Here is a 13,212-nt window from a genome sequence, read left to right on the forward strand (position 1 = left end):
ATAGCTAATCAGGACTAGACTTATGACAGGAATTAAAGGCACTTCACGATCCCTTTTTATTTTCTCCACTAGTACGTTGTAACCGTGTAGAAATACAGTACTTCACAGAATTAACATATAAATAGAAATTTAATCCTGAAGAAAAGCATTCTGTGTATAGAATATGCATCTTCTGGGCTTTGTGGTTTCTTTTAAATGGCTAGATGATTGAATAGCATACCCTTTACAGACACAGCAAATTTTCCAAATAGCAGCTACTTAGTTTAACTTACTCTTTAGAAAGGAAATATTCTAGGGAGACACATAGATATTGGAAAGTTTTTTTTTATTTTATTATTATTATACTTTAAGTTTTAGGGTACATGTGCACAATGTGCAGGTTTGTTACATATGTATACATGTGCCATGTTGGGATATTGGAAAGTTTTAAGAAAAATCTGATCAACACCAATTTTTTAACTATTACATTTACACTCAAAATGGGACCATTGCAAAGAGTCAACAGCAGGGGGCTGAAACAAATGTCTATAAACACTTTGATGTAATGCTTTTCAGATTCCCAAGATCATAAACAGAAGCAGCCTTTTTGGAGCATAGCTCCTGGTGTTTCACCATTCACACACCAACAGCACTGTTTGGAACTGGTCTTCTTGGAGCTAGGCTCTGCCCCACTGCTCCTGGAGCTCACTTCTGTGGAAACCTGCACATATCCCTGCATGCTCTCTGATCTTGTGACTAGAACTCAGAGCCCCAGCCAGCTGAGCTGCTGATTTTGAGAACAATTCAGCTGCCATGATGGTAGAACTAAGTGTTCATGAACAAATTTGAAGCCACCTTTGCAAAAATTGTAACTAAGAAAATCGTGACAGTGAAAGAGAGCTGATCTGACTTCATCTTGCTTCTAACCTCCAAGCTATCCTTGTTCATTCCTAGGCAGAGGCCAAACTAACTTTAGGATGAACTTAGTTTATAGTTTAATTTTGAAACAAAGACAGTAGCAGCCCTTTCCCAAAACAAACCCGCTTCCTGCCTGAGGACTAGCCTGCCTTTCCAGGACTAACAAATTAGCCACAAGATTAGAAATTATGGTTTAGGAGTCATGCGGCTGAAGGCTGCAAGAGTCTGAACCTCCCCATATTTCTCCTGGGAATAATATCACTATTGTAAAACCTAAGATCAGTGCTTGAGATATTTTGCAGGCCCTGTACTGGGAAAAGGTGGCACCACTCCAAGCAATAAACTTGGCTCATCTGGTTTTGTGGCCCCCACCCAGGAGCCATCTCAGTGCAGGAGGACAGCTTCAACTCTCTGTGATTCCATCTCTGATCTGATCAATCAGCCCTCACCACTTTCTGACCCCCTACCCACCAAATTATTCTTTAAAAAACCATCCCAGAGTTTTCAGAGAGACTAATTTGAGTAATAGTAAAACTCTGGTCTCCCGTACAGCTGCCTCTGCATGAACTAAACTCTTTCTCTATTGCAATTCGCCTGTCTTAATAAATCAGCGCTGACTAGGCAGCAGGCAAGGAGAAGTTGGGCAGTCACAAATCTTGCTTCCTTTGAGGAACCAGTTTACAAATGGATGACTATGATCAAGGCCACCTTAGTGTTTTCAACGTCCAAAGTATTTCCGTTAGTTTCAAATTCATTTGCGGTCACACTCTTTGCTAAAATGGCTACCAGAACTATCACCATGATCACTTGGTTTACACTATTGGCAAAGTGGTGGCAAAAATAGATTTTTGTTTTTCTTTTTGAGACAAGGTCTGGCTCCATCACCCAGGGCTGGTGTGCAGTGATGTGATCACAGTTCACTACAGCCTCAACTTCCCAGGCTCAGGCAATTCTCCCACCTCAAACTCCCAGGTAGCTAGGACTACTACAGCTGCCTGCCACCACGCCTGGCTAATTTTTAAAAAAAAATTTGTACAGACAGGGTTCACTGTGTTACCCAGCAGGTCTTCAACTCCTGAGCTCAAGCGATCCACTCAGCTCAGCCTCCTGAAGTGCTGGGATAACAGGCATGAGCCACTGAGCTCAGCCGCAAAGGGCTCATTTTTAAATGTAGATATACACTGAGGTATACCTACAACAGACACTATATCTTCAATTGCAGACATACACTGAGGTGATTCAGAATGACAGTATTATCTGGAGTCATGGACAAAGGTCACAAAACTAACTTGTCCCATGCCTGGCATGATCTTGATCTGCTGCTGCTGCTCAGTGTGAACAAGGGCTGCTCCCTCGTCTTGCACAGATGCAGCCTGCACAGCTGTCCTCACTGTCGAGCAGGCATCCAGGAAGGCTCTGCTGGAAATGCCTCCCTGCTCTCCCTGCCTGCCAGCTCCAGGGCCCTTCCCTTCACAGCAGTCATGAGGCCAGATTGGAAGGGAGCCCTGGTGAAGCTGCGTTTCAGTGTCATGTTGGTGCATCTGGGAGGAACCCCATGACTCCGCAAGACTCCTTGCACTCTCATGGGCAACTCCAGACCCCAGCATGCTGCTGCGGATGTCTGAGTACCCATGGAGCTTTGTGAGTGTGGTGGGCATGGGGAGATGCCCCAGAAATGCTTCTCACACTGCGGGAGGCGAACGTTGGAGCTTCTAACTCATCAGGCTAATTTCCAAACACATGCAACACTCCCAATGGGGAGGGGCCAGGGCACAGGAATCTGTGGCTATTTAACTTCATATCTCAAGGTTCCTATAAAAACAGATCTTCAGATAAAATGGGGAGGAAAGGACCAGCAAAGGCAACTACACAAAGGGTGACTTAGGTTGAAGCTATAACTTCTCCATAGTCCAGAGTCCTTAAGACCTTAACAGTGGCCAATTACTTCAAAGGCCAAATGTTTGCCCCTTAAAAAGGGACTGAAACTGGCAGATAGCTTCTAAAAAGCTATAAAGATATTTATTGTACTGTGTCATTCTAATAGTACACTTGTAAGAGGTTTGCCAAAAAACAATCAGAAAAATACTTTTCAGTTTATCCAGGAGGTTATTACAACAATAACACATCAAGACCTACCCATGAATGCCAAAAAATATAAATTGTTATACTAAAGCTGGATAGAGAGAAGTCTGTGGTCTTATGCCTATTTCTTTTATCTGCACGATGAAACCTATAAAGATATTTTTTACAGGGTTAACTTGGAGAGCAAATGAGGTATGGAAATTGGCTACACAGTTCACCAAAACCTTACAAACTCACATGTTCTCAACTGCAGTGTCCTTGGGATTCTGGCTGTCATCCACACTCCACAGACCATGATTTCTCCAAACCTTGGAGGCAAGAAGCATGGTTCCAAGGACAATCTTCTTCCAATTAGTAGGACAAAGATCGATGTTAGCACTAGTTAGAAGTCGTTCGATGTACACCTGCAAAATAGAGCACTGCTTTTTGATTTCAGTTCAGCTTAAATGTGGTGATACGAACATTTAAAAATGAAAGATTTCTTCTGGTTTTGACCAGAAAGTAAGTGCCTTTTATTCTTATGTTCTGCAGAGACTTTGCTCAGACAAAGCAAGAGGCCAAATCACAGTCATAGTCAGATACCTCTGCAGCCTACTCTGCCTATAGACATTTCCAGCCCAATTTTGGTCACAGGGAGGACTGGACATCCCTGTGGGCATGAAGAGAGGCACCATCAGCACCTTCACACTCATTCAAGGCAGCACAAACTCAGGCCCAGTGCAGATTAAGGTTGTTCAGGAAACACTCCAGTGCCGTCTGTGTGCAGCATCACAGCTGGCTGGCAGGTAGATAGGAATTTTACAGGTATACCATGCTTGAATATGTAACACTCAAGTGATACTGAGAACACTGCTGTCTTCTCCTTTTCACAGTAACTAACCCACTCTTGGGACACCAGCTGAGGAACTGCAGATCAAGCTCACTTCCCAATGCCTGCCATGCAGACAGCATGACAAGCACAGGTCTCTGTGGCTGAGAAATAATCTCCGTATTCAGTGCTTGATAAGGAACACATGAGTATGAAAGGAGGGTCCTGCTCACAGCCCCTATGTTCCACATCTCCACAATCTCTTCAAGAAAACTCATTTCTTGTTCTACAGTATCTGCATTCAGTCAATTCAGTTGGGTTTTAGGCAGAGACAGCTGTCGGCCTCTGTATCCCCGGGGTTCCTCTCAACATGCCAAGCAGTTTGTGAGACAATCTCAGAAAGTATTTTCTATCTATCCAATCTCTATCCTATAAAGAACTTGGTGAGGGACCAGCTGAGTGGAGGTTACAGAGGTGAGTGGTGAGGCGTTGCTATCCCAGAGGGTACTCTGCAGAAGAGTATGTCTCTATGCTACTTGACATCTTTGTATCAAGATCAAAGGAAAACAGTTCATTTTAAGAGAGTTCATTTATTGTCTGAAGGTTATCAGATTGGCGGCTCAGATATGGCAATGTTCTCCAAACTCAACTATGTTTTCAAAATCAAATGGCTCTTGAACATGATATGTTCTTATGAGAGATTCTGCTCCCTTTCCCCCTAACTCTGCACTATCAAGTATCCCAGGAATGACCCTCCCTCCCAGGGTTCAACTCCACAGCACTCATTAGAGAGCACTTAAACAGCATTGGCAAGCCCTCAACTTCCTGTCACCTTTACTGGTAAGCTGGACCTGCTGACACTCACCGAAACCACTTGCCCTCCTGGGTCAGTGAGAAAGCTCCTTTTTTAACACCAACTCTTCTATCAGCACGGTGGATCCCATCCCACTTTTGCAGAACACTGTTCCCCAAATCACCTCTTCTTGAAGCCTTTCTCCCTCTCTGCCAGAGATTTCTCCCAATATGAATGTGTTTCCTGTTCCCATCAGGCTCCCCACAGCTCCCCAGAGGCATCCTCTCATTTGTTCACAGCATCAGGCCCTGTTGCCAGCTCCTCACCTCCCATCTCTCCTTAACCCACCTCACCCACCCCCATCACTCGCCTCAGACTCCTCTTGTCAAGGTCCTCAGAGTCTTGACACTTACAAACCAGAGCCCTTCACCCCAAGGCTCCACTCTCCAAGCTGGCCCTAATCTTGTCCAGGGAATTGCCATTGGCCTAGCTCCTGGGGACTAACACTTAAATGTGAGTTACCCTGTTTCAATCTGTGTGCAATCCCTCTATGCCTACCTTCACTGGTAGGCTGCCTGCTTCAGATTCTGAGCCGCCATGTGTCACGGCTCACCTATATCACCCTAGTTGCTTCTTGGTAATTTTCTCTGCCCCAACCTTCCTCCCAACTGTGGTCTACTCTCCCCAAAGCCGTCACCATAACCTCTTAAATTAAGAACACTGCACTCCCCTGCTCAAGATCTACCATGAGCGCCCCCATCAAACTGGAATAAAACCTGAACTTCTTCCCATGGCCTGCAAGCCAAAGGGCTCTGTGAGCTGTCGCACTGCCTGTGCAGCCTCATCTCTTCCATTCTTTCCTTCATTCCTCTCACCACGTGGACCCCTGGTGTTTGTTCCTTGAACACACATGAAATGTGTTTCTGTCTCAGTCTCAGCACTCATCCTACTTCCTGTCGTGCCAGCACTTCTTATCGTCCTCGCTTTATAGTCAGGTCACTGTTCAAATGTGACCTCTCTAGAGAGGCTCTTCCTGATCATTCTATTTGAAATAATGAGCCCCTCTCATCACTCTGTCTTTATCCTGCTTTATTGTTTTGCTATTTTCCATAACCTAAAAAAATGCTTTCCTCATTGCAACATGAGCACATAAAGACAAGGACTGTGTTCAACCTGTCCTCTTCTCTACCCCAGCACTTAGAAGAGTGGGACACGGTCGGCATCCAGGGGGTGTTTATGGAACGGACAACTTCTTGGCAGCATTTAGCCCTGTGACCACAGCCTTTCCTATCTTGAACCCTTTGCTCTTCTTTTATTATCCTCTCCTGCTCTTCCTCCTCCCACTCTAGCCACTTTACTGGGGGCTTGTCCCTTACATGCTGGTAGTCCTTACACAGCTATCTTCTGTCCACCTTCTTTTCTTTTCCTTTTTAGAGATGGGGACTTGCTATGTTGCCCAGGCTGGACACAAACTCCTGATTTCAACTGATTCTCCTGCCTCAGCCTCCCAAGCAGATGGGACTATAGGTGTGTCCCCACCATGCCCGGCTTCTCCACTTTCATTCTAAACACTTTCTCTGCATTTGAGCAGCTACTCTCTTTTTTTTTAGACAGAGTTTCACTCTCGTTGCCCAGGCTGAAGTGCAGTGGTGTGATCTTGGCTTACTGCAACCTCCACCTCCTGGGTTCAAGTGATTCTCTTGCCTCAGCCTCCCGAATAGCTGGGATTACAGGCGCCAACCATGACACCCAGCTAATTTTTTGTATTTTTTAGTAGAGACAGGGTTTCACCATGTTGGTCAGGCTGCTCTCAAACTCCTGATCTCAGGTGATCCGCCTGCCTCAGCCTCCCAAAGTGCTGGGATTACAGGTGTGAGCCACTGTGCCCAGCCTTGAGCAGGTATTCTTACTCCTCATTCCTTATTTCCAGTTCAGATTCATGCTCCAGTCCCATAGATACAAATATTGACTGTACACGGCCACTCTGCTATCTTACAGGCACACCAAATTTAGCCTGTCTACAGTGAACTCCCCCTTCTTCCAATCCAGCTTTCCCTCCTGCGTCAGCTCTCTCTCTCTAGCTGGAAGTTCCACTTCTGCTTCCTGCCAGCATGTGCTGAGCATTCCAAATGGCCTGCAGCTCCATGAAGAGGACTGCACCTGATCCAATGCCCACGGAGGGATTTCTATGCAGATGCCTAGCAGAAGCCTTCTCTTCTAAGCTCTAGCCAGATGCTAAAGGAGAGGGTACTGTTCTAAGTATCTTTTCTCTCCTGGCTGCATGGTTGACACTCCTCTACAGGTTAGTGTGGGGAGGAGTAAATCAATCCCAGCCATCTGAAGAGGGCTTCATATTCAGAATGAGTCTCACCACAGGAATTCTGTGAGAATGATGTAGAGGTAAGGACACAGCTATGGCTTAGCAGGCTATCTAGCAAAGCCTGTGTCCAAGTCTTACTGCTACCACGTTCCTGGGCAATTTCTGGAGCAGGCACAAGAGGTCAGCAGGAACAACAAAGCATTCAAAGCAGCAGCTCCCAGTCACAGCATGCCTCAGAAGTGCCCGGGGAATATGGCCTGGGACTCAGCTTAGATCTACATTGGAATCTGTTGAGGGAGAAACCAGAAATCTCTCCTGCTGCCTTTAATAGCAATTATTCTGTGATAAGAAAAGCAATGGCATCATTTTAAACCATAATGATGATTCAACTCAAATATGTGTATTTAATGGCTTGCACAGGTTTCTCTTAAAAGATCTGATGATAATTTCAGGAATCTACTTTTAGTTAGAAACATGGCCATACGCTGTGTAGGAGACCAGTTGTTAAAGATGCTTTATAGATAAGAAATATCTTACCAAAGCTATGATTGCACATGGAGCTGTTACTTTTATGACTTGAAAAAGAGTACAGAAATATCTGAAAATACAGTTGCGTTTGGGATCATGCTTGAAGGATTTCCCTGGAAGCTTCTCTTGCTGAAAGAAGAAAAAAGGCAATATAAATATCCACTCAAGGAAACTTTTTAAGAACTCTTAAGATGGCAGTGTTCACATTTGTGCCCATGTGTCCCTTACAACAATTTTGATGAGATAAAATGTCTTTTTATTTTAAAAATATAAACATAAGGATCTTAAAATATTTTTGGTTTTCTGTAAACACAGGCCCTAAGGTGGACCTGTGGCTATCATATATCTGAAGAAGGAAGTTTTTAAATTTTTGTAGCATTTAAACTGATTTAAATTGTTTTCTAATTCTATTCACAGAGGTTGTGCATATTTGTTAGGACTATTTACAAATATTTATATTGTTTGCTGCTATAGAAAATTATTTTTTTAAATGACACATTTTGTTATTTGCATGGTATATTTACTCCCCTTAGCACACTAATTAAGCAAAGCTGCAAGTCAGCTCTTACTCCAGCATGCCCACTTTACAACACTCCTTATATAAGATGATTAGACACAACAGAGGGAAGACTTAAAGGTGGGTGAGTCTGACTTCAGCATGAACTAAATATAACTCTATGAGACAAAAATAGAACCTCAAATAAAGCAACACTTACTGAAAGTGGATGTATTGGCTCTTCAAAAATAGCCAGAGATCTATTTGCATATCTATAAAATAAGAACGTGCATTCAAGAAATTAATTCGGGAATTGTTAATATCTTAGTAAAATATCTGCTTGGGAGTAGGGCATGGAGGGTGGAGAGAGATACCTCTTGTTTGCTTTGGTAAAATTTGTTCATCAAAAGAGTTTTTGCAAATTTTTCTCCTGGATCCTGGCCTTCAGAGGGTTTCTTGACCTGTTTTTCTTCAGCACATTATGTCGTGAACTGTGAAGTCTTTTCTACATTGATGAGCCAGACTTGCCTTTAAATATTGACCCCCGCTAACAGGCAATGGTAATAAACTATATCTATTTTCACTCCTCTAACCACATGCTGGAACACAAGAACATTTTATAAAGCAGTAGTGGTTGGCAATAAACTTATAACTTTTAATAAATGTGAATGAGATTCAGATTTACCAAATCTTCCTTTATTATATGTTTATCATATTTGTTTAAGTAGTTTGAGTTACAAACTTAATTGCCTTTTTATTTTGAAAGAGGCCAGTCTTAATGAACTTTAAAAAACTAACACATTGTGTGCTCATTTAGGAAACCAGTGGTTCTCCAAATGTGGTTTGTGGACCCCTGAGATTCCCTAGGAGGCCCATGATGTCAAAAGTTCTTTTTTTTGAGACAGGGTTTTGCTCTTTCACCCAGGATGGAGCACAGTGGTACAAACATGGCTCACTGCAGGCTTGACTCCCTGGGCTCAAGCGATCCTCCTGCCTCAGCCTCCCATGGAGCTGGGATGAAATGTGCACACCACCATGCCCAGCTAATTTTTAATTCTTTTTTGGTATAGATGGGGTCTTGCCACATTACTCAGGCTAGTCTCAAACTCCTGGTCCCAAATAATTCTCCCACCTTGGCCTCCCAAAGTGCAGGAATTACAGGTGTCAACCACCACCTATGGCCCAAAATGTTCTTATAAGAATACTAATTCAACCTGAGAAGCTGATTGAAAATAAAACATAATTTATTACTTTCTAAAAGTATTAAGACATTGCTTGCTTTTTCACTGTTCAACACTTGTAATGATTGCATAAAAGCAAAAGTGGGTAAAACTTCTTGTTTCTCAGTAAGAATAAGGGCTGTGGTACCAAATTATACTAGTATTCATTACACTCTTCACTCCCCCTTGCAGTTTTTATTAAAATATCCTGCTTCACTTAAGAATATCCTTGATGAAACAGTAAAAATTAATGGTGTTATTAAGTCCTGAACTCTCTTTTTAGTATTCTAAGTAGTGGTGCAGGAAGTCAGGGACCCCGAACAGAGGGACCAGCTGGAGCCAAGGCAGAAGAACATAAACTGTGAAGATTTCATGGACATTTATCAGTTCCCAAAATTAATACTTTTATAATTTCTTATGCCTGTCTTTTCTGCAATCTCTGAACATAAATTGTAAAGACTTCATGGACATTTATCACTTCTCTAATAATACTCTTATAATTTCTTATGCCTGTCTTTACTTTAATCTCTTAATCCCATTATCTCTGTAAGCTGACAATGTACATCACCTCAGGACCACTATTGTACAAATTGACTGTAAACGTGTGTTTGAACAATATGAAATCAGTGCACCTTGAAAAAGAACAGAATAACAACGATTTAAGGGAACAAGGGAAGATAACCATAAGGTCTGACTGCCTGCGGGGTTGGGCAGAATACAGCCATATTTTTCTTCTTGCAGAAAACCTATGAATGGATGTGCAAGTAGGAGAAACATTGCTGAATTCTTTTCCCAGCAAGGAATAACCCTGGGGAAGAAATGCATTCCTGGGGGGAGGTCTATGGATGGCCGCTCTGGGAGTGTCTGTCTGATGCGGTTGAGATAAGGACTGAAATACGCGCTGGTCTCCTGCAGCGCCCTCAAGCTTACTAGGATTGGGAAATTCCAGCCTGGTAAATTCTAGTCAGACCGGTTCTCTGTTCTTCAACCCTGTTTCCTGTTAAGATGTTTATCAAGACAATGCGTGCACAGCAGGACATACACCCTCATCAGTAATTCTAATTTTGCCTTCACCTTGTGATCTTTATTGCCTTTTGAAGCATGTGATCCTTGTGAGCTACTCCCTGTTCATACACCCCCTCCCCTTTTAAAATCCCTAATAAAAACTTGCTGGTTTTGCAGCTCAGGGTCATCATCACGGTCCTACCAATATGTGATGACACCCCTGGAGGCCCAGCTGTAAAATTCCTCTCTTTGTACTCTTTTTCTTTATTTCTCAGACTGGCCGACACTTAAAGAAAATAGAAAAGAACCTACATTGAAATATTGGGGGCTGATTTCCCCGATAAAGTAGGAAGTTCACATAAACCACTTCTGCATACTGAAGTATGGGTATGTTAAAGAAAAGCACTTGTGATTTAATTGTGAGCTGAACAAGCCAATTTTTCACAGAACACCATTTCTATCTGAAAGTTTGACTGACTGTCATTCTCAAAAAGAAGTCAAATGAGTCTGTCATTTCAAGGAAAATAACAAGTATTTGTTGTCTATAATAAAGCTAAAGCTTTCAAGCTAAAAATCAGGACTTGGAAAACTCATACCTACTACTGTGAGCTTGACGGCATCTCAATATTTGAAGACATTTTTATAATCATGGTGATACTAATGAAAGTGAGTTTTTGACACTATCAATGAACATGAATTAATATTTTCCAAATAGCCAATGCATAATATTATAAAAGCCAGTAAGTGGAGAGATCCATTTATGGTATGAGAAAGATCAGTGAGTATTAGTGGAATGAATTCATTGATATGTACAATCCCATTATAACTATTTTAATAAGTCAGCACTTGTGAAGTTTTGGTGTGCTTAAAGAATACCCACGATTACCTGAAAGCTTTAAAAATACACATTTTTCCTACTACACATTTGCATGAGGCCAGTTCATCTTTTTATTTCTTCTTTACAATAAATTGCAAACAAGACATAAACAAATACACTTTTGGAGCCTCAATAATTTAAGAGTTAAAAGAGTCTTACAGACCAAAAAACCCACAAATGATTCACTTTAATACTGTAAAGTAAGCACTCTACAGCTTATGTCTATAGTTATGACCTAACAGCATGTTTCATATTATACAAAGTGATGAGCTGGAATAGCAAGGCAGGTTTTCAAAGAGCTCACCTGTGCTTTATGTTGTAATATATTGCCAAAGCCACACTGTGGAGGGGAAAAAATATATTTGTAAGAACTGATTTTATCATTGGTTAGGCCTGAATACATGTTTTTAAAAGGGGGAGGAGGGAATTCTCTCAGTGGCCCTGAAATCCTCTTGTTCAAAACAGTACCATATGAGCACTTTTCTTTTGTTTTAGCTCTCTGGCTTTATAGTGAAAATAGGAGAACCAAAATGCTAGGCAATATGCTGTTAGAAGATGTTTCTGCTGATGGTTATTATATATAAATAATTACATATTTTCCCTGTCATTTGCTCTTCTACCCATAGAACCTTTCATCCTGTGCAAGTCACTTACATCTATGTGTACATAAGCTTACATTTAGGCTATATAGTAGTGTTTTGCTTGTTAAGTGGCTAGGCCCTGCATTTCAGCTGATTTAGTTCTCCATCACCTACTCACCCATTTATCATTAGTTCCCTAAAAGCACACAATGATTGTGCCTTATACCAAATAAAGTAATTTAAAATCACCTCTGCATAATTATTAACAGAAAATTTATTAGTAAATATAATGCACACAAAAATTGATGACACTTGTAACTATCCTGAAATAAGCAGCACTAAAGAGCATAACACGGCATCATACAATATTCATGATAGGTATTTCCACATTCATTTAAACAAAATATTAGTGAACAAATACAACTCTTCAGATGTATGTTACTGTGGTCCTCAGTCATCCTCAGATGGTGTGTGTCAGCAAACAGGGGCTTCTCTTGGATAAGTTCTGTGCTTCCATTTGCCCTCAGCATTTAAAATGAGGCTCAGAATAATTTGAGAAGGCAAATTTGAGTTGTAAAAAGTAGACCTTACAACATTATTAGCATCTAAGATCGATATTTCTATAGTGCCTCAAACAGTTTCATCTCCAAATTGATTTCAAAATCACAGAATTTGAAGTTACATGCTGAAAAGGCCACTGAACCTTACATGACACTCCATGAACCACCCATTTTACAAATAAGAGAACCAAGGCTTCAAACTGACTTGCCCAAGATCCCCACATAGTGCTTTTGTGAACTGCAGGAGTTCACAAAACACTGTGGTATGGTTTAAATTTAAGCATATGCACACATACATAGAAATGACTTGCACAGATGAAAGGCTCTATGAGTAGAAAGAAGAGCAAATGACAGGGAAACGTGTAATTTATACGTTAGAACCATCACTCCTCCGTGCAAAGGAAGCAGTGGCCCCCACGTTTGCTGCACACTGGACCACCTGAGGAGCTTTAAAAACAGCCTCACCACCAGCTGGAGACATTCTGATTTAATTGGCATTGGGTATGATTTGGGCATCAGGGTTGTTGGTAAAGATCCCCAGGTGATTCCAATGTGCTGCAAAGTTTGAGAATGACTGAGTTAGGGTTAAGGTCAGAATCATCTGGGATGCTTTTATCCATATAATGATGCCTCACATACTTAACCATTTTTCTAAAAGGCTTGTGAGTGCCAGAGATGGAGGGAATGTGGAGCTGGGAAGATGCATGTGTTTGCAGACATATATTTTGAAGAAACAGGTATAAGTGATTCTAATATGGCTCACTCATCCCTTTGAGTACAATGGACTACTAACCATGGAAAACATTTTTCAAAATCTTTCTGAAAGCCAATTTGCTCTATTAATTTGCTCAGTAAATCTTTATTTCATAAAAGTAAATATACCAAATGATCCCTTCTAAAATTTGAGAGCAAATTAAAACTAACTGTATTTCAAAAATAGACTTCTAGGCCAGGCGTGGTAGCTCATGCCTGTAATCATAGCACTTTGGGAGGCTGAGTTGGGTGGATTGCTTGAGACCAGGAGTTTGAAACCAGCCTGGCCAAC

General features: G+C 41.6%; 1 protein-coding gene across 2 annotated transcripts in view; it reads right to left on the reverse strand.

Moving 5' to 3' along the window:
- Window positions 1–13,212, reverse strand: part of CCNYL1B (cyclin Y like 1B) — a 35,715-nt gene that overhangs the window by 7,645 nt on the left and 14,858 nt on the right. The window contains exons 5-8 of one of the 2 annotated variants that reach the window (XM_055099533.2): window positions 11,331–11,366; window positions 8,145–8,196; window positions 7,438–7,557; window positions 3,217–3,383 (exon numbers count right to left, since the gene is read on the reverse strand). In XM_055099533.2, coding sequence (XP_054955508.2) covers window positions 3,217–3,383; window positions 7,438–7,557; window positions 8,145–8,196; window positions 11,331–11,366 — 375 coding nt within the window. The remainder of the gene's footprint in view (window positions 1–3,216; window positions 3,384–7,437; window positions 7,558–8,144; window positions 8,197–11,330; window positions 11,367–13,212) is intronic. The other variant, XM_055099534.2, reaches the window with a different exon arrangement.

Source organism: Pan paniscus, chromosome 18 (genome assembly GCF_029289425.2).
Source record: "Pan paniscus chromosome 18, NHGRI_mPanPan1-v2.0_pri, whole genome shotgun sequence".
NCBI lineage: Eukaryota > Metazoa > Chordata > Mammalia > Primates > Hominidae > Pan > Pan paniscus.